Source organism: Sander lucioperca, chromosome 7, assembly GCF_008315115.2.
Source record: "Sander lucioperca isolate FBNREF2018 chromosome 7, SLUC_FBN_1.2, whole genome shotgun sequence".
Lineage (NCBI taxonomy): Eukaryota > Metazoa > Chordata > Actinopteri > Perciformes > Percidae > Sander > Sander lucioperca.
Window position 1 is genome coordinate 9,872,075 of NC_050179.1, and position 27,008 is coordinate 9,899,082.

A 27,008-nucleotide genomic window follows, 5' to 3' on the forward strand; every position below is an offset into this window, starting at 1 on the left:
CAAGCCTTGGTCAGTCTGCTGAATCAAAACAATGGCCGACTGACAAGCTAGTATTTTACCTCTTGTGATCTTTTTTAATTAACTAACACCATTTAACAATTAACTCTCTCTGACTCCGTTTAAGAAACTCTTACTGGGATGGATACATGATTTAATAAGTGTATTTTGAAAGTACAAAACAGCTGCCAAGTTCCGCTGTTCGCCGGCAAAATGAGCGATGTTGTGGAGAAGACCCTGACAGCTCTGCCGAGCCTCCTGTCTTTAGACTCTCAGCCTGGATCTACAAAACTGTCCTCCACCTCAAAACTAGGAACCCTCATCAGAGGAATCACTGAGTTAACGTCCAAACATGTGAGTCTGTCCTTAAAAACAAACTGGAGCTTAGGTGAAATAATATGAGTCAGTTGTTGATGATGCTCTAACGTTAGCTTGCTAAGCTGTCTGTGCTAGCTAGCTAACTCAAAAAAAGGTGTGTGTGCGCTTATGTGTTTTAACACACTTATTCCGTGCAGCACTGTGCATAGTTTTAGACCGATTTACAGATGCCTATGTTGTTATCACGTCGTTATACAGAGATGGGACTATTTTTAAAACTTGTCCTGTTGGTGCGTTTATGTGCTTGTTATAAACTCAGACATCCAAGGTGTTAAAAAGTCAGCTGCCAAAATGCTTTGCATTCACAAACTGTGTTGTAGAGAAGTTAAACCTGGAAGGCAAATGTGGACGTTTTGAAAAATGGTTGCTGTTCTTCAAGTCCTTGATGTTGTAATATCCCACAAACACGTAAATGCACCATTATTAGCTAGATATAACTGATGTTCACTGTGATGCATTGCCCATCTAAAGCTTGTCTCTGCAACTTTCATTGTATACTGACATGGTATACTGTAGGCAATGGTTGAGAGTACAATATAAGTGGTTTAGTTTATTGAGACTATCTATCTGTTAAAATCCTGACATGCACTGGGGATGAAACATGTGTGGGCAGCTGTTGCAGAGTATAAATATCCTCTGTGTGTTTCCCCTTTTTCAGGAGGAGGAAAAACTTATTCAACATGAACTAACATCTATCAAAGAACAGGTGTCCTCCCCCAACACCTCCATGGTACCATTCTCCGGATTTTCCAATTTGGTCTTGTACAAGAAAGCAGATTATTCAGATAGGTCCAGTGATGCCTGACATTTTTTTTGTGTTTACTTCTTCCTTGTGGCATAATCTGATTCAGAGGCAGATGAAGGAGCTCATGGTGAGAGCGATCTACTGTGAAATGCTCGGTTATGAGGCTTCGTTCAGCTATATTCATGCCATCAAACTGGCTCAACAAGGCACTGCTCTGGAAAAAAGAGTTGGTATGTTCTTTGTGATTACTCATTCTTCAGAGTCCTTACCCAATGGCTCTGCAATACTCAGTTTGTCTCACGATCAACACATGGTGCATGATTAGTAGCTTTTTGAGTTTTTAAAGTTTATTTTTTTTAAACCTTCATTTGTCATCACAACACCTTTATTGACATAACTCCACTGCATCTTCCTACACTGCTTTGAGCAAAAAATAAGTTTGTGTTTCTGAATTGCAGGTTATCTCGCTGTGTCTTTGTTTCTTAACGAAAGTCACGAGCTGCTTCTTCTCCTTGTGAACACTGTATTAAAGGTAGGTATTACGTTTTTACAGCATCTGTCATCTGGTGTCAGCATAAGGGATGTTAATGTATTTTGTGTTTTCAGGATCTTCAGAGCACAAACCTTATTGAAGTCTGCATGGCTCTAACTGTTGTCAGCCAGATGTTCCCCAAAGATATGATTCCTGCGATCCTTCCTCTGGTCGAAGAGAAACTTAATCACCCAAAGTAAGAAATGCTCTTTGAATTACAAGTCTAATTTGTTACCACTAAGTGTTCAAGTGAATTTATTCACATGGTGAACTGAAACATGAAAAATCTGCTTGAATATTATGATTTTTGCAGAGAAATCATTCGACGAAAAGCAGTCTTGGCACTGTATAAATTCTACCTAATAGCACCGAATCAAGTTCAACACATCCACAACAAGTTTCGTAAAGCTCTGTGTGACAAGGATCCTGGTGTCATGACAGCTTCACTACACATCTACTTACAGATGATCCAGGTAATTTGTTTTTCTGGACTCTGGTTTGATCTGTTGTAGTGTAATCCAGTCTCGTCACTTTTTTTTTTTTGTTTGTTTGTTACAGGAGAATCCAGAAGGTTATAAGGACCTGACACCAAGTTTTGTCACCATACTGAAGCAAGTGGTGGGAGGAAAACTGCCCATGGATTTTAACTATCATAGTGTCCCAGCTCCATGGCTGCAAATTCAGCTTCTCAGAATATTGTCCTTACTTGGGAAAAATGACCAGAGGTAATTATTTTTTGTCCCCTGATGAATCTGGATGTTTATGGTGTCATGTCGTTGTGCTTTGTGCTCGTACATTTTGTAAGTCTGTTCTGTTTGACAGTACAAGTGAGATCATGTATGAGGTCCTCGACGAGTCTTTACGAAGAGCAGAGATGAATCATAACATCACCTACGGTATGTCAAAATTATAGTATCGGTTTCTGTAAATTAGTACATTTTAAATCATTTAAGTACTTTCTTCAACCACTGTCTTTTTATTTCCAGCAATATTATACGAGTGTGTAAAATGTATTTACACAATTCATCCCAAATCTGAACTTTTGGAAAAAGCTGCAAAGTGCATTGGCAATTTTGTTCTGTCACCAAAGATTAATCTCAAATATCTCGGTAAGATTCAAATAATAAATAATAATATAATAATGATTTGATTAAAGTCATTTCTTTACATCAAGATTTCAGATATTCACTTTCATAAATTGTTTAATTTCTTGTTACTGTAGGCTTGAAGGCCCTCACCTATGTGGTCCAGCAGGACCCTAAACTGGCCCTGCAGCATCAGATGACCATCATAGAGTGTCTCGATCATCCCGACCTCATCATCAAGCGTGAGGTGAGGCAAATACTGGTGTAGTCTGGATTTTTGCTGTGTTAGAATTGTGGGTTTACAGCATTATGGGCCTTTTTCTGTTTTCTTGTAGACACTGGAGTTGCTCTTTCGGATCACCAATGCCCAGAATGTCACAGTCATCGTTGAGAAGATGCTGGAGTTTCTGCGAATTAATAAAGATGACTACACTACCATTGACCTGGTGGGGAAGGTGGCAGAACTGGCAGAGAAATATCCTTAAATATACTTAAATTTACCTTTGGTGGCCCACTGTACCTTGACTTTACTTTCTGTGAAGCTGGGCTTTATTTTACACAACTTCCTGCTTCTGACACAGATGTAGTTAAGACAAAGTCGGTAAAACCTGGTAGAAAGTACGGTATGCAACACTGTTTTTAACAGCATAACGACATTTATGACTATCCTGTAGACTTATATTGGTTGTTCAAGGCCTTAATGATAACTCTATTGGACTGTGTTCCGTCTCTCTTTCTCAATAATAAAGCTACTGGTAAAGTTTAAATTACATTTAAATTACTTCTGGGTTGAAAAACAGAAATGCAATCCTTTTAATAGCATGCTTTTGTATTATTTATACCTGGTTTGTTCTTGTTTCCTTGTTTTTTTTCCTATGAACCATTATACATATGCACCAGACAATGAATGGTTCATTGAGACCATGAACACAGTGTTTTCAGTGGGTGGAGACATGATGCAGCCAGACATCCCAAACAGTTTCCTTAAACTGCTGTCTGAGGGTGAGATACCCGCACACTCAACTTGTTCTGTAGATGATGTTATGCTGTGTTGTAAAAGATCAGTTCAGTAATTTGATACTGATACTGATATTGATTATGATTTTGTAATGCTAATAATTTCTCTTTAATGGCCCAGGATTTGACAGCGTGGAGGAAGACAGGAAGTTGAGGCTGTTTGCTGTGGATTCATATGTTTCTCTGCTGCAAGGAGAGCCTGGCAAACTGCCACAGCGCTTCCTCCAAGTCATCAGCTGGGTGAGTGCTGTTCGCACAATGAGCAGTTTCTACAATTCTTATGTGATATTAATGAGAACAAGAAGCAGAAGAAGGAAAAGGAATACAACATTTGGTTTATAACAAACTTTACTAATTACTTTACAATATGCAGGCATTAAAAAGGACAGTCAAATGTAAGAGGAGATGAAATACAGAATGCATTTTAGAGAATATTGGTAAGAATAAATACAGGAAATAGAGTAAATCCCATAAAGAAACAATATCCGTAGTGGAAGTGTTTCAAAAGATCATAAAGAATTAGTTGGCCTGAGTTCCTCAGGTATGTAAACAAAATGAGTTACATGAAATTATACTTTCTAAATCTTTTACAGAATAATAACATTCAATGACAGTACTCATCTTTACCTGCCCTTTAAAAAGCTAACTTATGTCATACTGTGCAACATACTATGCAGTGACATTCACTGAATAACACACTGAAGTTGTTCTCCCTCCTCTGCCGTGCACAGGTCCTCGGTGAATACTCCTATTTGAGGAAGGAACTTGAAGCGGCCAGAGTCCTGAGGCTGCTGGCCAAACTGCTGGACATGAAGAACACCAGCAGTGAAACCAAGAGCTGGGTCCTCATGGCAATGACCAAGCTCTGTGAGGGCAGGACAGGTCTTTCTGTGGCCCAGGAGGTTTCTGAAACATACAGCAGCTCCCTGGACACAGTACTGAGACAGAGGGCTCAGGAGCTGCAGCACCTTAGCCAAGACTGGGAACTACAAGCCAGGGTGCTACCTCGAGACGCCGGCCATGAACCCCTGGAGGTAACATACGTACATACAAGGCTGCAGAATTACTATAATGATGTTTAAGTGTTCAGTGTGTTGTCATTGTAATGTTTACCATCAATACTTCTTAGAAACCTGGTTTACTGGAAACATGGAAACATTTAATTGGACTTTGAAAGTATGCTGCTGTTGAAACTTGAAATTTGGTGTAAGAAAACCCCCGTAAAATGATTTAGCTCTTGGAACCGCAGCAGATGATGCTCCTTTGTAGTTCCGCCTCTCCGGCAGAGTAAGTGCTCAATATCTGATGGTTGCAAAACAAAACCTGCATACACTTGCCCTCCGTGACACCCACCGTATTTATCGAAATACTGTGGATCAGCATTTCAGTAATAGTCATAGCAGCTGTTTAAGCATGTCTGAAGTAGTCTGATGGGTTGGGTTTACCACAGAACTCAGTATCAGATTGAAGTAGAGAACAATAATAATATTCTACACAAATGCTTCTTTCAGTTGTTTAAAATTTCATGTAATTTTGTTGACTTCTTTTTGGCAAAATAAAGTGGAAAAATATATGATATGAGTTATATTTGCACACACATAAAACATCTTTAGTCCTGCAGAACATTTCCAAATGATCTTCCCATCCCCATTAAAGGATAAGTTTAAACCTGCAGTTGGTGTTGATGTTGTTTTGCAGGTAGATTCCTCTCTGTCATTTCTGGATGGATTTGTGTCGGAGGCGTTGGCTGCTGGCGCTGCTCCATACAAGCCTCAACATCAACGGCAGGAGGAACTAGCTCAGGCAAAAGGTAAGAGATTGAGGCTCAGATTGTGGCAGATTTGGCAGCATGTGTACACTGCCTTGTTTTGGTTTGTTCTGACTGTGTTGTCTGCCTCAGCGTTGAGCCTGGAGCCATACGGCCTGTCCCTGCCCATAAGCATGTCCTCCTGCAGTATTGCAGACAGACAGTCTCCTACACTGTTGTCCATAAGCTCTGGTCTGTCAGGCGATAGCACCGAACTCTCACACAAAGGAGGGTACGTAGACAAACACACACACTTGTGCTGTCTGAATTAAAATAGCTTACACGCAAATGCACAGCTGGTTTAAAAATCATCAATACTTTGATTTTTGTTGTAGCTCTACAAGTCTGAAGCTGGATGGTGTAAAGAGGGTGTGGGGGAGGGAGGGCTACCTGGCACAGAGGGAACCTGTGGAGGAGTCTGCCCATGTTGAGGTTCCCAGTCCCCTCCGTTCACCCAACCACCAGGGAGAGGCTGACAGTCAGACTCCCACTCCGACACCGACCCCCGATCCCGAACAGGAGAAACAGCAGCTGGCCTCATCACTGTTTGTCGGCCTGAGCTCCCAAAGCTCTGTGTGTCTGGTAAGCTCCTGAATGCTCACTCAGACAGAGTTTGAGTCGATGTCTTCAAATTGCTTGTTGTGCCTGATCAACAGGCCAAACATTATTTTCACATAAGACAAAGAAAAGCAGCAAATCCTCACATTTGGGAAGCTGGAACCACAAAATGTTTGGCATTTTGGTTAGAAAATGACATAAGCGATTAATCAGTTATCAAAATAGCTCTACTGGCTCTGTAACTCTCAGCCATCCTGATGTGATATTGAAGCCTTTTGCAATATTCATAGTGGAACTTATAATAATGATAAAACAGATATGATACACTGTGCATTACTACAAATGCATTTATTACAACTAAAAGTTTTCCTTTAACAGATGGGGAAATCTGAGCCGACACCCCAGCGATTCAGAAGAAAAACCAAAGGTCCGGGCTCGTCCTCAGCTGTCGGCGAGCAAATATCCAACTCCCTCGTCTCTACTCCGAGCACAGTGGATAACTTGCTGTGTAACAACCTCCTGGAGTCCAACATCACCTCAGAGCTGGATGTTTCTTCACTCGAACAGACATCCCAGCTCGCTCATGGCCTCACTACTGCAAATGGCAACTGTGATGTAGAGTTAACTGACAGTGACATAAAGGGAAGTAGCCCCTCTCTCAATGGGGATAACGAGGTGGTAGCTGCTGATCCGGGTTCACATGAGGACCCAGACGGACCTAAAGACTTGTGTCTCAGTTCTCATCTTCCTGCAGAGCTCTCTGGACTCTCTCACTCAGAAATCACTCCACTGTGCTCCAAACAAAGCCTGGATCTCTCAGCCTGTCATGTGCATAAAGATGATTTCTTAGTACTAGTTGTTTTCATTTACAACTCCTCTGACTCTGACATTCAACAGATACTATTAGAGCTTGACTCAGATGAACTTGAGGTACAGTCATTTTGAAGCAGAAAATTATTAGTGAAGTCTTATGCTATCTTATTAACCTTTTGTATTAAATGGCATTTTGTCTTTTTCAGGTATCCTGTGTTTGTGACAATCGAGTGCAGGAGGCGAGAAGCCACAGTGTAGCAGTGTGTCAGTATTTCCTGACCGTGAAGAGACCTTCAGTCCATTTTAAAGTGGTTGGGATCGTATCTTACCAGTTTCCTGTTGGGACGCCTCAGTCGGTGCAGTTCTCATACAAACTGCCTCTAACCAGCTTCATCAGGTGAAATAGCTTCTTCTTTTTTCCAAGTATGGCCATGAAGAGACGATTGGTTTCTTACTGTAATTTCACATTTCCTTCAGACCTTTGACTCTGACAACAGAGGAATACGGGACAATGTGGCTAGACTTTTCTCACGATACAAAGCAGAACCTGACACTGATAAGTGACGGCCAAGAACCTCTTGCAGCCACTCTGAATATGCTGGAGAAGAAACTTCAACTTCATGTTGTGGAAGTCATAGGTAACCAGACATTTAGTTCGTATTTACACACACACACATATATACACACCTCTATACATAGTACTCAGCAAGATATTTTATTTAAGGCTGCCATGGCATAAGGGACGAAACTCCTGTCAAAGTCGGCCTGACTCCAAATTAGTTTATGGAGAAAGTGTGAAAATGTATTCTTGCCCTGAAAATAGTGGTTTCACAAAACAGTCTCAACACAAAGTCCACTTACTCACTTTTTCCAGAGCTTTTAACCGAGCTAAAGATTACCATAAGATACAATTAAAGGTTTCAACAACAAACAAAAAAACGATCAAGAGGATCTTGTGTTTAGATTATGTTAGTGTTTCACTCATTTTAAAACATTAAAACATGTTTTTTTAAGTTGTAACCACTGACTTTATTAAAGTTAATGAATTGGTTATTAATGCTTACTTACATCAGAGAAGCAGTGGAACAGATGTAATGAATAAAGAGCATCAAGCTGAAGCAAATATGCAGCCACAGTCTCTGCTTTGTCTTTTGAAATCTCTACCATATCTGTGAGATTTTACAGTCACTTTTTTGACAATCAATCTCAACTCAAGGTCCACTTACTCACTTGTTCCAGAGCTTTTGAGCTGTTTATTTTGTCATCTGCTGTCCAAGATCTATAAATGAACCCACAAGGTCAAGTCAATTTGTTTTGTTAATATTCTTGTAGGGCATCTCATAGCATGATGGATGCATGTTTTAAAAATTACATAGGTTGATATGTCTTAAGTGCAACCGGCACTCCCATGTATGTTACACTATCAGTGAGTAACCTTTATTATTTTCCCGCACAGGTATGGAAGGTATTGTAGCCTGCCAGCTCCTCCAGGATCAGCCGTGTCTCATGCACTGTCGTCTGCATGCAGGAACTCTGGCCGTGTGGCTGCGCTCTCCAGTCCCCGACCTGCCCGACTGCCTGATGTACCACTGTCAGAGAGCTTTACAGGAGCACTGAGACCCCACTGACACCACTAAGCAACATCAGCACCGGACCCTCAGCCACTGAAGAGGAAGGTACACAGAGCAGTAGTGCAGAACATCTGGTGTTGTGCATTCTCATCTTTATATTACAGTGTTTACCATTTGTTTATCTCTTCCACTATAAGTGACAACGACTTGTTTTTTTGTGTCCACGTATCCTTTATTTTTAACAGTTAAATTGGTGAAATATTTTACAGGATTACAATTGTTTAAAGTCATGGCTGGTAATAACCTCAGGGCCAAAAGATGGTGTTTTTAACCTTCTGTGGGTGTTTGATGTTTCAGAATAACAATAATGTCTTAAATTAATGACAGGACTTCATGGTGACTTTAAAACTGTAATGTTTGAAACATTGTTAGTGAGTGAAATTAATATTGAATATGATATTCTCAGTATGAAGGGAAAATCATGAATTGACTTACTTGGTTACTTTTTTCGCCCCCAGGTCTGCATGCTGAATATCAATAGAGGTCATGTCCTGCTTTCTAATGTCAGCTACACTTTCTAGGCTACAACAATCATGACAGTGAAGCCCATTTGTATTTTAATCAGACAAATACATAAACGTAATTTTTGTTCTTTTCAAGTTCATCAATACTAATTGAAGCAATTCTGAGTGAATGGAAAGAATAACTCAAATTCTTGCATTGGATTGGTTGATGTTATTTAATAGGTGTCTTTGGGAGAAGCACAGGGAAGATATTGATATATTTTAGGAGTACCAAACCCAACAAACCATTTCAGGAGAATTTAAACTACTCCCAGAGAGCTGCTTTTTAAGAAGAACCTGCTCGTCTTTACTGCTGAAGTTTCAACACAGAGAGAAAAAATCTCTACATGTTTGTCCGTTTGTCTTTAGGATTACATTATGCTGACACTAACCTCCAGCTGCAGAAGTTACACATATTTCTTACATATATGATAAGAGTATTTTGTCTTAAATATATCGATGACATGAAGATGTCCATATTGTCCGTTTGTCATTATAATGAGGAGCATTTCAGTTTTCCCTGGTGTTTCACAGGCGCTGCCTTCTGTGTGATATGATTATCTATGCACTCATGTTTCTGTCAGTGTCGGTGAGAGGTGGGTTTTTGAGTATTATATTTTTGTATCAATGCAGTATTAAAAACCTATTTATTGGATTTATATTCTTACAGAAAATATTTTATATTAATTTCTCTGAAAGAAAGAAAATCATCGTGCTCCATGTACTGTTTGATCGCGCTGTGCCAGATCTGACTTGTCTCAGCCTGTTTTATTTAATTCAACCTGAAGAGAAAGTTTACCTTTGTTCTTTGTTGCCTGTGTCCTGATTAGAGTACAGCGTGACGCTAACAATGTGTCTAAAACTCAGTTTTAACCCAACGCCTTATGTTCTAACGCCAAGGTGGCGTATTTGATTTGTGCCTGTGGTACAGAGAGAATCATTGTTTATTAGAGTGCCTGTCATTACATTCTGCTAACTTATGAATAAATCCAACACATGTAAATGAACTTGAGTTTGACTCCATGATTATTTCTTAAATAAACACAGATGTCCTGGACTTGAAGCAAAGAGGGACATTATTACAGTAGACGACATATTTTCTGATGTTCTTTATTCTTATTTGATATTTGCTACAATATTAAACAATATTTCAAATATATATTGAATGAGCATTGTTTACTTACTACATACACCAAATGTAAAAAATGTATTAGTAGCATTTGATTTGCTGCCTTTGTCACACTGTCCACATTTCCATTCACTGATACCCTAAAAAGAAGTTAACTATCTCTTTTTAACATTTATAGAGATTTAACATAAGAGAACAATATGAAATAGTGATGGGTAATAGGTTTTACCTGGATTCATCTTATCATCATACTAAGGCATATATTTGACATATTTCTAATTCTAACATTACGATTGCATAAAACACTACCCACTATACCATACTTTAACATTGCTGTTTTAACTTTGATAATGTTTAATACAGTAACCCCTATAATGCTATGAAACATACTGTATGTACGTGGTCATGATAGCAGGACTGAACTAGGAATATCATTGATGATTAACAAAATGAAAAACTAGTAGTCTCAGTTCAGGTCTTAAACAAATGCAGGTTGGCACCACATTGGGACATGCATGTCATTGTTACACATACTTTTTTGTGTGACCTCTCAATACAACAAAACTAAATCTATATCCATGTCCTCCCTGGTGTTCCATACTGTATCCCATGGGCCAGGTAATCATGCTTGCACTGCTCTGTATTGGCTAAAACCTTACAACAAATTCACTAAATGTCATTAATGTCAAAGTAGACAACACATCTGTTGGGACATCGCAAATTTAATACAAGATATAGAACTGAAAACTATTAGTTTATGGGTTTTTTTGCACATTTGTACAACCTTGGCCAGGGAATATTTCTGTATCGTTGAAATACTTGCATGTGTCTCAGTGCTGACTGTTGAGTTCATGTTGTTCGAGGGATGAAGCGCATGGCCAGGCTGTGCTCGTCCTCCATAGGCTGCTGCGACAGGTTGTTGGTCTGCCTGATGCTGTTGAGGGTGCAGCCTCGGCGAGGACACACGGTGTAACGAGACAACAGAGTGACCAGGATGGCCTTCATCATCACCATGGAGATGTGTTTGCCCACGCAGGAACGAGGCCCGCAGCCGAAGGGCTGGAAGAAACGACTGGGCACCTGCCAACCAGAGAAAGTAAACACTAAGCTGTTTTTGTCTCTAGAGCCATATATTGTTGCACAACCTTGAGCTGACTTACTGTTTGGTCAAAGTTCATCAGGCTAAACTCTTTGGGTTTTGGAAAGAATTCAGTCTTATGCATAAGACCAATGTTGAGAATGATGTTGGTTCCTTTTGTAATTTTAGTGCCTTCAATGTTGTCATCTTCCAGAGCTTTTCGCATTGTGAAATCAACCACAGGATGAAACCTCAAAGACTCATTGATGAAACTCTCCATCACTTTCAAGCTCTGATAATCAATGTTTTCACCTTTTTCACCTGGAAATGAAAAGCAGCATTTATGGATTGTAGGAACATTTTAGTTTTTAGCTGTCAAAGAGTGAAACAGAGATTAATACAGCACAAATGCACTCACTCAAGACAGTGTTCATCTCCTCCAATATCCTCAGCTCCACATCTGGGTTTTGTTTCAGCAGCATCAGCATGAAGAAGAGGCTGATGGAAAGTGTGTCAGGTGCTGCAATCACCATCTCCAGCACGCACTGCCTGACGTTATCTGCTGAAAGCTCCCCGACGTTCTGTTCAAGAGAAAACGAAGGTATGCAGAACGCAGCTAACACATGGTTACTCTGTGACACAGGTGGTATAGATGTATCAAAAGAGACAAACCTGAGCAAAGATGAGCTCTGTTGCAAAGTCAAGATCATCATCCAACTTCTCAGCCTCATTTATAATCTTTCTTTTCATTTCAAGAAGGCTCTCCATCTCATCCTGCAGCTCTTGGCTGTTGGCACAAAAAGCAACACAAAGGTTAGGTTGAAGAAATTACAAGCCAGATGTTGAGTTATTGTGATGTGTGAGGATCTTACGCTGCTCTTTTGTGCTTGTTGTACAGCCATCCGATCTTGAAGAACATCTCAGGCTTTATCAAAACTGTTTGCCAGGTCTCAAAGTAGTTTTGGATTTTCATCAGCAAGTCCTTTTCTGAGTTATGAGGAACAACAAAACAGATTTACGAGCTGCAGTGCAACAACTTGAAATGTTTGCCAGTGAACGTGCAGCTGACCGTTGAGTGGCACCCTGAGGAAAAGCCTGTTGGAGATGTCCACCACTATGGCTCTCAGCAGATTGAGAACGTCCACATGTCTGGAGGGGTCGGCCATCTCCTGCAGGCAGTCCAGGTGTTTGGCTGTGGAGCTCTCACAGATTCCCACTGTCCTCTGGAGGCCAGGGCCTGTCAGAGCTGTAAAACAACCATGAAATTCAAATGCAAGCAAGCAGTGTTTCAGTTATTGTCAGACTTCGATCTGCAGGTGTCAGAAAATAGACAAAGAGAGGTGAAATAAGGGACTACAATACTTTGACTCCATACTCTCTTGTGTAAGGTAATTGCTCACCTTTAGAAAAATATGTCCTCGCTTTTCTCCAGAGCAGGACATCACTGTTGAAAATGATACCCCTCCCTTCCATCCCAATACACTCCAGCCCTTTTTTGCTCCCGAATCTGGCTGTGTAGTGGGCGCTCCTCAGAACATGATACACTGCTGAAGACCTGCAAAAGTAGCCAGGCTTTGACTTACTACAGATTCATGGGATAAATTGTGAGTTTATTTATTTATTTTTTTTATCTCAGGAGACTTGCCTGCTCAAAATGAGGGTCTCCTCGCCATTAATCCAGACCCGGACAATGCTGCCATATTTGTTGTTGTAGTAGTTGCTCGCTGTTCCTATCCCAGTCCAGATGAATCTGCTGTAGGAGAGGATAGGACCGAGTCCTGCCAAGAAGGAAGGACCTGGCATAAAGAAGCAGGTAATGATTTAAGACATAATAGTGCTCTAATGTCCAAGAGAAAACAGAGGTCTTCCTATATGGAAATAAGTAAACTATTATGTTATTTAATCAATAATGTGAATCAGAAACCATAACTTTGGCTCTGAATTCCCTCCTTATGAAAATGTACTGTCATTATTCAAAGTACAAAAATCTTTAAAACAAATATTTGTCATGTTTCCCGTGTTATTTTTATATACTTACACATGTAGTCCCTTGTACACGTGGCTCAATCTATACAAGTTATGTATAAGTCTCTTACCTGGTATATGTGACCGGTTTGTTCGGCTCCAGGCAGTGAAGAGCAGCAGTAGCAAGAGTAGAAGCAGAAGGGCAGTGACTTCAGTGTTGACCACCTCGCGGCCGGCGGTGAGTGTCTCCAGCGGCAGCATCCCCTTCATAAACACAGACCTGAGCAGGTTTACTGTGTCCTCTGTCTGTCCTGTGCTCATAAAGCTTCTGTCTTCTTTAACCAACAGTCAAAACAAGCTAATCTAATGGTTATTGTTAAAATAGAGGAACCCTTATCTGTGTATCTGTTATTACAGGTTTATCATGGTCAGAACATTAGTCTTCTCCAAAGATATTATGTATGGTGAGTTGCAAATATTTGTGACAGAACACAACCAAATAAAAACAGGAGAGAGAGAGTTTCAATTGAATTTCATAACTAAAATCTCTGTTTCACTTTAGTGTATTACAGTTGCTTATACAGTCTCTCAATACAGGAATAAAGTCCACATAATTAAAATTTAAAATTGAGTAAAAATTCAAGGTGTGTTACAATTTTTTCAACATAGTGTATGCTTAGATGTTTCTACATTTTTATCTTTAAGAATATCTTTTTACTATTCTAAGCATTTCTTTATTAACAAATTATCAAAGAATCACACTTACTTCTCTTCTTTTCTGACTCCTGACAAGTTAGTAAGTAGTGCAGTTTGAAGAGATGCAGTTCTTCCTCCACTGGTTTTAAGGATGATCAACCTTCTCCTACCCAATAAATCGCAGTGTTTATAAATCCTCGGTTAAGCCCTCATTTTACTGGTTGCTTAGAAACACTGCTACTTTGTGGTTACATAAGTAAGCCATGTAAGTACCATTACATGGCAGAACAGCAAACATGCCAGGTAACCGTGCACATCTTAACCACAAAGCCACTTTAAAAAGAACCAAAAAGTGTTTGTTTTTTTATTCATAAGCATGCAAAACCTGCAGGTCTTTCATCCGGTGTACTCTGCATCAGTTTTTCTTAGATGGGTTTACTTCACATTTAGCTTTGTTGAAAAGAAAGAAACCCCACTGTTCAATTCATCCACCGAGGAAGCTTTTCAAGGGGAAATTAATTAGCTGGGTCAGAATGACCCATGTCAAAGGGAGTAGGGATTTACCCAGCAGTTCAAAATAGGAAACAGAAGAAAGAGAAAATGTCATCTTTATAATTTCAAGTCTTACATTTTTTTTTAGAAATAAATGTCAGTACTCCTCTACTTAAAAAATGAACATGGATGCAAAATGAAAAAGGGAAAACAATGATGAGCTGTCCTTCAAAATCAGTCCCTGAATAGCTGAAAAGAATAGCTGGTGTGCTGTTAATGAAGATGTTGGCCTCAGATTTGGGGGTTTGGGTGGGGGCTTTAATCCCAAATTGGCTGAAAAACCTGCTCTCCTCATTGTAGTGGAGACTAAACTGAGTAATTATAACTTTTTGGGAATGGAGAAACTTTAATGTTACTTGTTCAATGACACAAGTGGAGAAAAATAAATATAAATGCATAATGCAATAATAGAAAAACATGAAAAGCCATTTATTAAAAAGAGATTTCAGTACACACACCCATCCACACACTAACAGTCTTTTACTGAAAGCGCTCTGAAAGCGCTTTTGTAGATCCAAAGAATGTTCCCCTTGTTCACAACTTATTTATTCCATTTCCATGTAATTTTGTGTGGGACGGACTGGTGGCAATATTGAGAGCAAGAGCACCAAAATGATGAGAAGCACTACACTGTGCAGGATTTGTCATTCTGGTTAATGTCCATTAGCTGCTTCTAAATCAAGTGGGCCTACACATTGTAACTGTTTCCCAGAAGCTTGTTATTGCGCAATGTATCATGTGCTTCCCCCTGTAGTTACATACAGATCTTGACATGTTTATTTCAGCTCGAGCGTAGTTTCCCTCTGACGTCTCATCTGTTGGCAAGTGGTCAGATATGTGCTGTATGTGCTCGTGAATTTCAGAGCTCAGATTACGCTGCAGTGGAGGACCAGCAAGCGGACACAAATATGAAGGAGAAGAGTGGAGTTTTTCTGGCGTGGAAAGTGTTGCTGGTGGGGATGTGTGCGCTGCTGCTCCTGAGCTCAGCAGGTTTACTGTTCCTGCTGGTTCGACAGAAAGAGCTGACGGAGCAGCTGGTTAGGTTGGACACCCAGATGCAGGTGCTGTCCCAGAGCTGCAGGCTGCAGGCAGGAGTCCTGGCTGTGGAGCCTGCAGAGGCTGCAGAGCTGAAGAAGCTCCAACGCAGCAGAAGAAACCAGGAGGGAGAAGCAACACAAAGCCAAGACGAGAAGGAAATGCTGATGCTGATGACGTACTCCATGGTTCCTGTAAGCTCTTTAGAAGACACTGTGCATATCACAGACTGTTTACTGTACTTTTGTAAAAAATCATGATGTTATTATGAGACAGAACAGGGGAGAAATCAACAACTCTTTGCTGTCATCTTTGATAGACATATGTCCTCTCATTTCCCTTTTGGGATAAGAAGCATTTCCGTGTAATGCAAAGAATCCAAAAGTCTGTTGCAGACATCTGGTTTACCACTGAGTGTTTTCTGGATAAATACTTTGAGCAGGGGCGTGTGACTGCTCCTCCCTCAACTATAGTCACATCTGGTGAGAACTGGCATTTCTCCAGAGGGCACTATTGTATTTTTTGACATCACATTTATCAGTGATACACAAGTATTTTACCAAAATAAAGTCTAGTTTTATTATTGGCCTGATTGATAAAAAATCACCAATAATATTTAGGGCTGCAACTAATGCTTATTTTCATTTTAACTTTAATCTTCTGATTTAGTTGATTGATTGTTTTAGCAATGAAATGTCAGAAAATAGTATAAAATGCTTGATTAAGTTCCCAGAGCACAATGTGACGTCTTTTTAAATTGCTCGTTTTGTCCCATAAAATGTCCAAAATCGGAAGATATTCAATCTACCATCGTAGAAGACTAAGAAAAGCAGCAAACATTCACACCTAAGAACAAGTGAATTTTTGGCTTAAAAAATGACATGTGCGATTAATCGATTTACACAGTTATTTCCAGTTAATATTGTGTCAGCAATCAATTAATCAAATAATCTTTTCAGTGCTAATAATAGGAATAAAGTGAAATTAAAATAGTTGTAATCTTCTCAAAATCCTTGAGAACAAACAACACTGTTGCAGTTGATAAGATGTCTCACAAGAAAAGCAAAGGTGTTTGTATCCAAGTGATTTAAAAACCAAAATATGTAACGTTAGAAAGCTTCCAGATACAATCAACACTGACACATTTTTTTTCTTCTGTTTTCTTTATTCCAGGTCAAAGTCTTCATAGAGCTGTGTAATAGCTCCAGAGGAGTTTGTTTAACAGGTGCTCTTCAGAAATATTCTTCATTCCAGCGCTGTGGTTTTTATGGTTATTGGTGCTTCTGCTGTAGGTCTATTTGATTTGTATAAAATATTTATATTTTTTCCCCCCAGGCCCACCTGGACCACCAGGTAAAAACAGGCACTTTGATTAACTGCATCAGTTACTTAAACTAAGCTGAATTTGTTACTACAGTCTCATTATTTGCCTGTTAGGTTTGCCTGGTAGGGCTGGTTCACCAGGACCACAGGGTGTGCCAGGGCTGCAGGGGAGAAAAAGAGGAAGAAGAGGTGAGAGATCTGTTGTGTCAAAGAAATCTAATAAGACTAAAACCCTCTTTATGAGCTGTGCACCAGAACAGACAAATAAACTCAGAACAGAAGTCGGTCACAAGTTTCAAACAATCTTCCATTGTTCAGCCATGGTTACTTAATCCCACTCACTGTCTACAAGAGACTTTGCCTGTCGCTGCCACATTAGCAATGCATGGGAGATTGCTTCAGTTGGAAAAGGTTGGCTGGGCTGATTACACCTGAATGCTGGTTTCAGTGACTCTTACTGTAATGGCATCCCAGAGAAAATATAGTTAATGTGTAAAACAAATCTAAGATCGTCTGTTTACAGGTTTACAGTCCTACAGTTAAAACACGATCATCCTGCTGTTTTGTAGTTTCCATTTTCAACTTTAGCGGTTTAAACTAATGACCTGTCACTGACTAGGACCCCCTGGTGAAAAGGGAGAACCAGGACCTAAAGGAGACCCTGGGCCTCCCGGACTGAAAGGTGAGAATGACATTCTCGTTGAGGGTGAGAGATGACGACATATTTAAACCTGACATGAATAATGTGATTGACAGAGAGGGAGTCAGTCAGGCTAAAGATCACATCAGAAAAGCTGTCACCTCATTCTATGTCATTTTGTGAGTTTCTTAGATAGATAGATAGATAGATAGATAGATAGATAGATAGATAGATTGATTGATTGATTGATTGATTTTTATTGATCCCAAAGCAGCAAAATATCAGACACACAGCACACATACAGAATATACAGGAAATATTAAATGATAAATAGAATCGAATATACTTAAGGACAAACTTGAGGCTTTTTGCTAAGCTCCACTACTGGTGAGGTTTCAAGAATATCAAGATGGCCACTATTCAACACCTTATCTTGTTGTGGTTTGTAATAGACAAACAGCAACTTTTATGAACTAATCCACTATTATTTTTGGTAAAATTAATTATTTTCCAACTCCAGTTAGTGCTTTCCTGTTTTTTTTATTTCACTGTTGTTGTGAAGAGGCTATCTCATTGACCAACAGTATTGTTTATTAGGTCAGGTACATGTCTGACTTGCAGCTACGGTATGTTAATATTTGCAGGTCCTCCTGGTCCCAGGGGTCCACCAGGTCCAGCAGGCCCACCTGGTCCAATCTGTCCTGCTTGTTATTCTAATGAAGTGAGAAACAAGACCATCGGAGAACACATCCATCAAACCAACATGTTGATGGGTGAGAAGAACATCTCCACACAATCATTAATCAATAAACCAGCATGTTTTATTTTCACACCCTAAAGCTTTTGACAGAAATGACACCAAGGCCAAATCGAAAAATAAAAATTATTCAAATGATACCCCAAAATCAACTCTTTGAACTTGTCAGTTTAAAGTTTTAAAGTTTAATCCTTCATATAGAATAGTGGTGGTGCCACAAAGTAACAAAACATCCACAGAAACTTCTCTAACCACACTATGGTCAGTGGAGTAACATTAACAACAACTGCCATGCACTGGCTCACTGTGAGAATCCATGGTAAGATAATTAAACTGACCATATGGTTGTATTTTAGAGATAATAAATCAAAGGTCACCCTCCCTATAGACAAACTTATGACCAGACAACACAATCCATATATTTTTTAATTATTTGGATTTTTAGTTTTTCATTTTGTTTATTCGGTTAAATGTTTAATTATATATCTGTACATTTTACACCCAACATGAAGGTCTAAATCTAAAATAAATCAGGCATCTCCACACTGCCAGAAATACAATTCTGGCTGGGAAATTAAATAAAAATAAATAAAATGAATCGTATATTTATTGGCCTAGTCTAATCTAAAATATATTGTGTCTAAAAATACTGACAAAAAAACCCTATAAAATATGCACCAAGTGTTGGTTCTCAATAGCAGGATAGCCGTGGCCCTGATCAAATATATGCTATGCTCCATGAAGGACAAAACCATACAGTAGTGCCGCCTTTTCAAGTCTACATGGAGGGAAATATTTCAGCATAAAGTGTTGGGTATTAATATTTTGATAGTTAATTATTATTTTTAGGAAAAGTTTACCAAAGTTAACTTTCCTTTTTTACTTTTATTCTACATATTCAGATTCATCTCCTTCCCTGACCAATGTAGAAAACAGCAGCTCGACAATCAACAAGACTGGTTGGAATAAATTCAGTATTTATATATAGTGCACAACAATTACATACATTAATTATTTAGATTGTAGGCTGTTTGTGACTTAGGGCTTCAACTTCCTCTTTAATGTTATATGCTATCTAATAATACATGATGTCTTTATTTCCACAGAATCACCAACACCACACCCAGCTGATGAGGGCAGACATGTATTGAATGTTACTGACTCTGAAAAACCTCGAGACACAAGTACGGACTCTGGTAAGCAACCGTGACAGGAAAACTTCACAGTCAGGCCTGACAACATGTTCAACCTTTTATACTTTTTCATTTTCTTTTCTAGAGTCAGTAGTTCATCCAGAGTACAGCTACAGCACCTTAAATGATACCAACACAGAGAATGTCACAGAGGCACCAATTCGATTATTAACAGGTATTGACTGTTTGTTTGTTTTTAATTCAAAGTAAAAATCTAATTAAAGGGGATGCCCTACCACATCGTTAGTGTTTGTAAACATTACATAATGTTTCATTCTACAGCCCCACTTTCTACAGACCAAAACAGCTTCAATGGAAGTGCAGACATTAATGATACAACTGTGAAAAGTGGTAAGACACTATCATATTGTATATACTGTATTGACCAATTCACATGTATGTTTAGTTCAGTCAAGGCACAGATATAAAATCTAGTTAACAACCATTTTGAGTTGCAGGAAGACTTTATTTACTAATTTGAATTATTCCACTGTTGTTTCAGGAAAATCTTATTCCATACTTGTATATTTTTTCTATTTTTAGTTTTATTCTATTCTTATTTTAGTTTTTATATACCTCTTATTATTTATTCTTCTTTATTAATATTCTCTATATTTATTCTCTATTAATATTTACTATTGCTGTCTTTGTGCTGCTGTAACAACTGAGTTTCCTCTTTGGGGACCAATAAAGGTTTAACTTATCTTATAAACTTGTTTAATATTAGGTTCAGTTTAAAAAGGTATAGTTATCCAAATTCTGTTTTATTTTCTACAGAGTTAGTATCACCTCGTCCAGACTACACACATGACACGTGGGTTGAAACCAGCGCAGAGACTGTTACAGCGGCATCAATTCACTTAACAGGTAGGAGATGCTGGGACTCATTCACAAAATGTTTGGACATGCAGATTTGATTCTTAACTTCACACTGTACTAATCTTATTCAATTTCCACAGTGTTACCAACACCACATCTAGCTCATGAAGCCAGAGATGTTTCTAATGTTACTCACTCTGAGAAACTTCGAGATACAGCTAAGGAATCTGGTAAGCAACCGTTTGAGTGGCTGAAAGACTTCATTAACAGACAGGAATGTAAAAATATAACTCATGAAGTGAGTTAGTACTCTCAAAATGAATGTTATGACATAAAGATTCAACAAATGGATTGTGTTTGCTAAGGATTTTGGCATGGTTATTTGTTTTGATATTTTAAAAAATGCATGGGAGAGGACAAATTATTATTATGTTTGTATAAAATCTTGATATTTGAGAATAACCATGTCAGATTTAAAGACACTTAACACTTAAAACCAAACGTTTTTCTTTATTTACTGTATGTGGGAAGGAGACTAAATCATGTTTAGTCATGCAATCTCACTTCAACTATACAAAAAAAGTTTGATATTAAAACTGGTGGAAGTATTTAGATATTTTACTTACACAAAAGTACCAATACAACCATGCAAAAATACAAGTAAAGCCCTGTATTCAAAATCATTCTGGAGTTAAAGTACAGAAGTATTATCATAAAGTATCTGCAGAAAAGTGTTCCCAGTGACTGTGATGTTAAATTCAATAACTTTCATTTCACAAAGATGACACCCTGAACAACTCAGTGAATGTTACAGATGGACCAGTTAAATTATTCACAGGTAGGAAACACTCTGTTTTGAATTATGAGTAAAGCGATTGACCATAACTTCAAAACATTATATTTAATGTTTAATTTCATTCAACAGCTCCACTTTCTGCAGACCAAAATAGTGACGCTGTCAATAATAGTGGAACCGTTAGTGATACGCCCATGAAAAGTGGTAAGAAAATTTCTACTTATAAACAGGTATAAGACCACAGTTACAGTTTGGTACGGTTAAAGTGAATATTGAAGGTTTTATAATAGTTGTAGACTACTCACAATATCTCTCTTAGGATGAAAAAAATATGAAGAATGAAGAAAATGAAAATGCGTCATTTTTATTATTATTTCTTTAGACTTTTCATATTCACCCCGGAGAAACAACAAGCTAAATTTGACTAGCAACGAAAGATGGACTAAAACTGGTGAGTAAACTGTGAATTTAAGCTTTGAATTACACAGCAATACATTATATTATTATATGAGTTAATGATTTTTATGATATGCTGTTTTTGAGTTAAGACTTCATGTTTTTTTATAATATTTAATATGTGTAACATCTCTTCTAGTTGAATCTAATATTTCTTTCTGCAGAATCACCAACTCCACATCCAGCTGACAACAACAGAGATGTGACTGACTCTGAGAAGCTTCTACAAAACACAAACATGGAAGCTGGTAAACAACCGTTTTGAGCCGCAGGGAGACTGTAAAGACAAACTTTGACTACTGTATATGAAGAAAAAAAAATAAAAATAAACCCAATACTTTTATTTTCTAGAGTCAGTATCATTTGATCAAGACAACAGCCATGGCACCTTGAACAATACCAAAAGAGAAAATGCTACAGAGGCACCAATTCAATTATTAACAGGTAGGACAGGTAAACACTCTGTTTGGAATTATGAGTAAAGTGAATGACCATAACTTTAAAAAATTATATTTATCATTTCATTTCATTCAACAGCTCCACTTTCTGCGGACCAAAACAGTGGAACCATTAGTGATACACCCATGAAAAGTGGTAAGAAACTGTCTATTGGTATTACTATTTGTTATCAGTATTGATCAATTCACACATGTAGTTTCAGTAGTTGTTTTCTCTTCTCTCAAAAGAGGGATATTTAATATGCGTACCATCTCTTCTAGTTGAATATCTAATCTTTCTTTCTTCCTGCAGAATCACCAACTTCACAGCCAGCTGACAACAACAGAGATGTGACTGACTCTGAGAAGCTTCTAAACACAAACATGGAAGCTGGTAAAGTAAAGCCCTGCATTCAAAATCATTCTTAAGTTAGAGGTCCCATGGCATGAAAATTTCACTTTATGAGTTTTTTTAACATTAATATGAGTTCCCCCAGCCTGCCTATGGTCCCCCAGTGGCTAGAAATGGCAATAGGTGTAAACCGAGCCCTGGGTATCCTGCTCTGCCTTTGAGAAAATGAAAGCTCAGATGGGCCGATCTGGAATCCTCCCTTTATGACTTCATAAGGGGAAAGGTTACCTCCCCTTTCTCTGCTTTGCCCGCAGCCCACAGCTACCCAGAGAATTTGGCCCGCCCATGAGGAAATAGGCCTATGTCACACTTCCTGCTTCCAGAACGTGGAGTAGGGAATCAGAACTTCCAGTCAACAGTCCCTTTCTCCATAAGGATTTAGATTATCAGCCATAATGTCTAAACCATCCGAGGTAGACTGACCACGAGCTACGTGGTTGTGAAACGAAGGTTTCTGCTCCTGTAGAAGCTAGAAGTCTGTATGTAATCAACCTTGTTTTAAGAAAAACATGTTTTATCCGCGATCTTATGGAGAAAAACTACACTACCCACAATCCTAAGCATAGCAGCAACGTCTCTGATTGGTCCAACTCGCTGTTACCATAAAAACGTTTACCGAAACCGCGAACGGCTAGAGCGAGCTTCTACCATTGAAGTCTATGATATTTTCTGTACACGGTCTTCTACCTTTTGCCTTTTTTTGCCGTTTTCAAAATGTTTTTTACTTTGAGAGTGTTTATTTACAATCCGAACCACATCGTCGTAGGTGATTTCAGGCAGGTTGCGGAGAGACTTGGTCCAGCAGTATCTATCGGGCTCCGCCCTTGTAAAAAGCTAACCGGAAGAGCCGTATCCCCACTCAGAGACGTTCTTCCGGTCTTCAATTGTTGCGTGACATAGGCCTATAGAGCTACAACCACCCTCCACCTTGCCCCCCTCTCTCCTCCTCAATAGCATTTAAAGCTACAGACACAGAAATGGCACATACTAAGGAAACCTCATTGTGGGACTGGCTCTAGTGGCTGTAATTCTGCACTAAGGCTGAATTTCGGGAAAGAGACTTCAGATACAGTATTAGGGGACCACTAAGGCCTATATAAAAGCATCCAAAAAGCAGCATGTCATAGGTCCTTTAAAGTATAGAAGTATTACCAGAAAATGTGCATACAGTATCTGCAGAAAAGTGTTCCCAGTGACTGTGATGTTAAATTCAATAACTTTTATTTCCTTGAGCCAGTTTCATTTCACAAAGATGACAGCCAAGACACCCTGAACAACACAGTGAATGTTACAGACGGACCAATTAAATTATTCACAGGTAGGAAACACTCTGTGCTTTATGAGTAAAGTGAGTGACCATAACTTTAAAACATTATATTTAATGTTTCATTTCATTCAACAGCTCCACTTTCACGTCACTTTTCGGACCAAAACGGTGACACTGTCAATAACAGTGGAACCGTTGAACCCATGAAAAGTGGTAAGAAACTGTCTATTGGTATCACTATTTGTTATCAGTATTGATCAATTCACACATTTAGTTTCAGTAGTTGTTTTCTCTTATACATATTTAAATATGTAATATGTGTACCATCTCTTCTAGTTGAAAATCTAATCTAATCTTTCTTTCTGCAGAATCACCAACTTCACATCCAGCTGACAACAACAGCGATGTGACTGACTCTGAGAAGCTTCTAAACACAAACATTGAAGCTGGTAAAGGACCATTTTGAGCAGCAGGGAGACTGTAAAGACAATATTTGACTATATGAAAAAAACATGTTAAACCGAATACTTTTATTTTCTAGAGTCATCATTTCAAGATGACAGTCACAGCACATTGAACAATACCACAAGAGAAAATGCTACAGAGGCACCAAATAAGTTATTAACAAGTAGGAAACACTCTGAAATGTAAAAGTAACAATTACCTAAAAACATGTCTTTTGTATGATTTATAATGGTGTACTATAACACCATTAATGTCTTTAGGTATTTATCTATATATGTTTCCTGTCATGTTACAGCCTCACTTTCTGTAGACCTGGAGAGGAACGCCTTTAACAACAGTGGAAACATTATCCATACACCCATGAAAAGTGGTAAAAAAAAGTGTTTTGTGTCCCATATTTGGTTTTAATATTAAGTAAAAATTTGAAAAGATTTCAAAGATGTCTGTCTTATTTTTTCAAAGTCCAACTATGATCTTTAAAATGTTGATATAATTTAGTTATATTGGCTACAAACAGAATCCACTATCTTTTTCAAATTTGTAAAAATGTGAATTAACCTTTTTTCTTCTTTTATATTTAGACTCTTCATACCCACTCCAGACCAACAACCAGATCAATGTGACAACCAATGAGAGAAGAAGAAAAACTGGTCAGAACATTTTGTTAAATTATCTATCTATCTATCTATCTATCTATCTATCTATCTATCTGTCTGTCTGTATGTCTGTCTGTCTGTCTGTCTGTCTGTCTGATAACTTATTCAAATACTGAAGTACATCTTTTTTCATTTAGAGTGCAACATTAGAACTATTAAATGTCCGGAGAAAGCCATCAAAATGGAAAGCACGTTTGGAGCCTGGATGTCCGATGCATCAAGGCAGGATGAAGGTCGATACTGGTTGGCCGATCATTTTTCAGGTGATTGTTTTTACAGCAACCACAAATCTAGAAGTAATTCATCACAGAGTTGTGAGTTATTGTGGATTTAAACACTGAAACATTTCTTCCCTAGGTCGACTTTTGGTAGAGCTCAGGAACATTTCGGCATTACAGGATTCAAGCAACAAAAATATAGATGTCAGGAGGTTCTTCCAGGGCTGTGGTCATGTTGTCTACAAACAGTCATTTTACTTTCACAAAGCAGGAACAAACAGACTTATGAAGTAAGTGTTTGTGTTAAACATGTATAAGACTTTGTCCCTGCCTGATCAACTTTTTATGTCTGTGTACTCTTCTTAACTTACCAATGATCAATATTTTACAGATTTGACCTGAACACCAGTGGAACAAACACTCTGATCATGGAAAACAGCAGATATCACCAACTGACTTATCTTTTCCCCAACTCAAAGACATATTTTAAGTTTGCTGTGGATGAAAACGGACTGTGGGTCATTTTTGCATCAAATGCAGATGATGATACGATGGTTGCAAAGATTAACCCTGACACATTCATTGTGGAATTAATCATTAATACTCACTACCCTACAACTAAAGCAGGAAATGCTTTCATTGTATGTGGGGTGCTATATTTTACAGATGACAAAGACAGAAGAGTTACATACGCCTTTGATTTAAAGAAAGAGAGTCCTCTGGATGCAAGTTTTGATTTAAGGCCAGCTAACGGCACCTTGGCTATGCTGTCATATTATCCCAACAAAAAGCTTCTGTATATGTGGGATAGCAGGAGTGTGAAAATCTGCAAAGTAAAACTCAAAACAACCTAGAAATAACCACAAACCTTGTAAAATGAGTAATAAAGTTATTCTTTAAATCTTAGTTGGTTAATGTGAATTTCTTGAAACACTGACCTGATTTTGACACAGGAGGAAGTTGCTGACAGAGGTTTACAGCAGTAGGTCACACTGGATATTGTTTACAATAAATATGTTGGTAAAATTAAAGATTACCGACAACTGATGTACATCATGTACATGACCACAATGCTGGATGTACGCAGCTGCATGACATGATGAATGGTTGTGGGGAAATTTGAACATTTTTAATTTAGTTTAGATTCACAGAGCAGCAACAGTTATGCATAGTCTATTCATATTATAGTTGTGACTAAATGTTTTACCCAAATGTGTCACAATAGTCATTGTTTAGATGGATTTTCATGTTCATGGTCAAAATACATATACAAAATATTTTTTCCCAAATGTATTGTGTGATGCTGATTACCTGCATCTTTTCATTTCTATTTGCACCATCTGTTCTATTTAGCACTACTTATCATTAGTTTATGTTGTTGTTCTTGATTCGTCTGTACCTTGGCACTGTCATGAGTTTATTATTGATAAATTTGTTGTGCTTCTATTGTTGTTATTATTAATGTGTGTAGGGTGTCCTTGGGTGTCCTGAAAGGCGCCAACAAATACAATGTATTATTATTATTATTATTATTATTATTATTATTAAAGCTATGCCTGCAGAAAGGCCAAGGCTGGATTACCAGCTGGGCAAAGCAGATAGGCCCTCTAACATTAACACACTTCTGTAGCTGTATTATCATCAAGTTGGAGACCGACTACAGTGTGCAAATGTTGTATACACTTTGAAGCAGACATGGAGCAGACAATGTCCATCATCCTTCTGCTACAAAGTATAAGAACTTTATTCATCACATACACAGAGTACAATGTAGTGAAATTGAATTACTGCATTCAACCCATCTTAAAGCTTTAGTGCGTAACTTTTTGTTATTAATGAACGTCCATTACATTTAAGCCACTGCCAAATGAGTTGCTACAAAGCTAATTAAGACTATTAGCTCCACAAAACTCTCTCTGCATTTCTCAGTATGGCTATGTTCAGAAGATTGTGGCGTCCGGTGACTTTCCCGCACAGAAGCTCGAGTGAAGATAATGACCTCTTCTGAAGAGTCCATCATGTTTTTTTAATCCTTCGTGTCCTCCTTG

General features: G+C 38.4%; 3 protein-coding genes across 10 annotated transcripts; 2 read left to right on the plus strand and 1 right to left on the minus strand.

Moving 5' to 3' along the window:
- ap4e1 (adaptor related protein complex 4 subunit epsilon 1) lies at positions 1–10,073 on the plus strand. The gene is made up of 21 exons (XM_031282941.2): positions 1–351; positions 1,034–1,105; positions 1,227–1,350; positions 1,579–1,652; positions 1,727–1,848; positions 1,966–2,125; positions 2,211–2,377; positions 2,475–2,548; positions 2,639–2,761; positions 2,875–2,984; positions 3,073–3,212; positions 3,627–3,739; positions 3,876–3,994; positions 4,486–4,788; positions 5,453–5,564; positions 5,655–5,793; positions 5,897–6,143; positions 6,498–7,049; positions 7,139–7,329; positions 7,410–7,570; positions 8,389–10,073. Exons 1-21 carry the CDS (start codon positions 211–213, stop codon positions 8,547–8,549), a joined length of 3,405 nt encoding a protein of 1,134 aa, XP_031138801.1. The 5' UTR covers positions 1–210; the 3' UTR covers positions 8,550–10,073.
- Positions 10,074–11,036: 963 nt separating this feature from the next.
- LOC116038508 (aromatase) lies at positions 11,037–14,184 on the minus strand. The gene is made up of 10 exons (XM_031282990.2): positions 14,005–14,184; positions 13,370–13,518; positions 12,919–13,069; positions 12,674–12,828; positions 12,343–12,519; positions 12,146–12,260; positions 11,946–12,060; positions 11,692–11,854; positions 11,356–11,594; positions 11,037–11,275 (listed from the first exon to the last, which is right to left on the minus strand). The coding sequence occupies exons 2-10, from the start codon at positions 13,506–13,508 to the stop codon at positions 11,045–11,047; spliced, it is 1,485 nt and encodes a 494-aa protein (XP_031138850.1). The 5' UTR covers positions 13,509–13,518; positions 14,005–14,184; the 3' UTR covers positions 11,037–11,044.
- A 1,067-nt stretch (positions 14,185–15,251) lies between these two features.
- LOC116038492 (gliomedin-like) lies at positions 15,252–26,404 on the plus strand. 8 transcript variants are annotated; one of them, XM_036002799.1, is made up of 24 exons: positions 15,254–15,715; positions 16,695–16,746; positions 16,857–16,874; positions 16,959–17,033; positions 17,464–17,526; positions 18,129–18,257; positions 19,144–19,200; positions 19,348–19,437; positions 19,520–19,609; positions 19,717–19,785; positions 20,212–20,301; positions 20,385–20,483; positions 21,857–21,949; positions 22,043–22,099; positions 22,256–22,336; positions 23,586–23,672; positions 23,757–23,834; positions 23,990–24,070; positions 24,163–24,249; positions 24,382–24,456; positions 24,668–24,736; positions 24,880–25,005; positions 25,100–25,250; positions 25,352–26,404. In XM_036002799.1, exons 1-24 carry the CDS (start codon positions 15,395–15,397, stop codon positions 25,812–25,814), a joined length of 2,601 nt encoding a protein of 866 aa, XP_035858692.1. In that variant the 5' UTR covers positions 15,254–15,394; the 3' UTR covers positions 25,815–26,404. The 8 variants fall into 8 exon arrangements, with proteins under 8 accessions (XP_035858697.1, XP_035858692.1, XP_031138814.1 ...); XM_031282954.2 differs by having other exon boundaries at positions 20,394–20,483; XM_031282955.2 differs by having other exon boundaries at positions 15,255–15,715; positions 19,348–19,425.
- Positions 26,405–27,008: the final 604 nt, after the last annotated feature.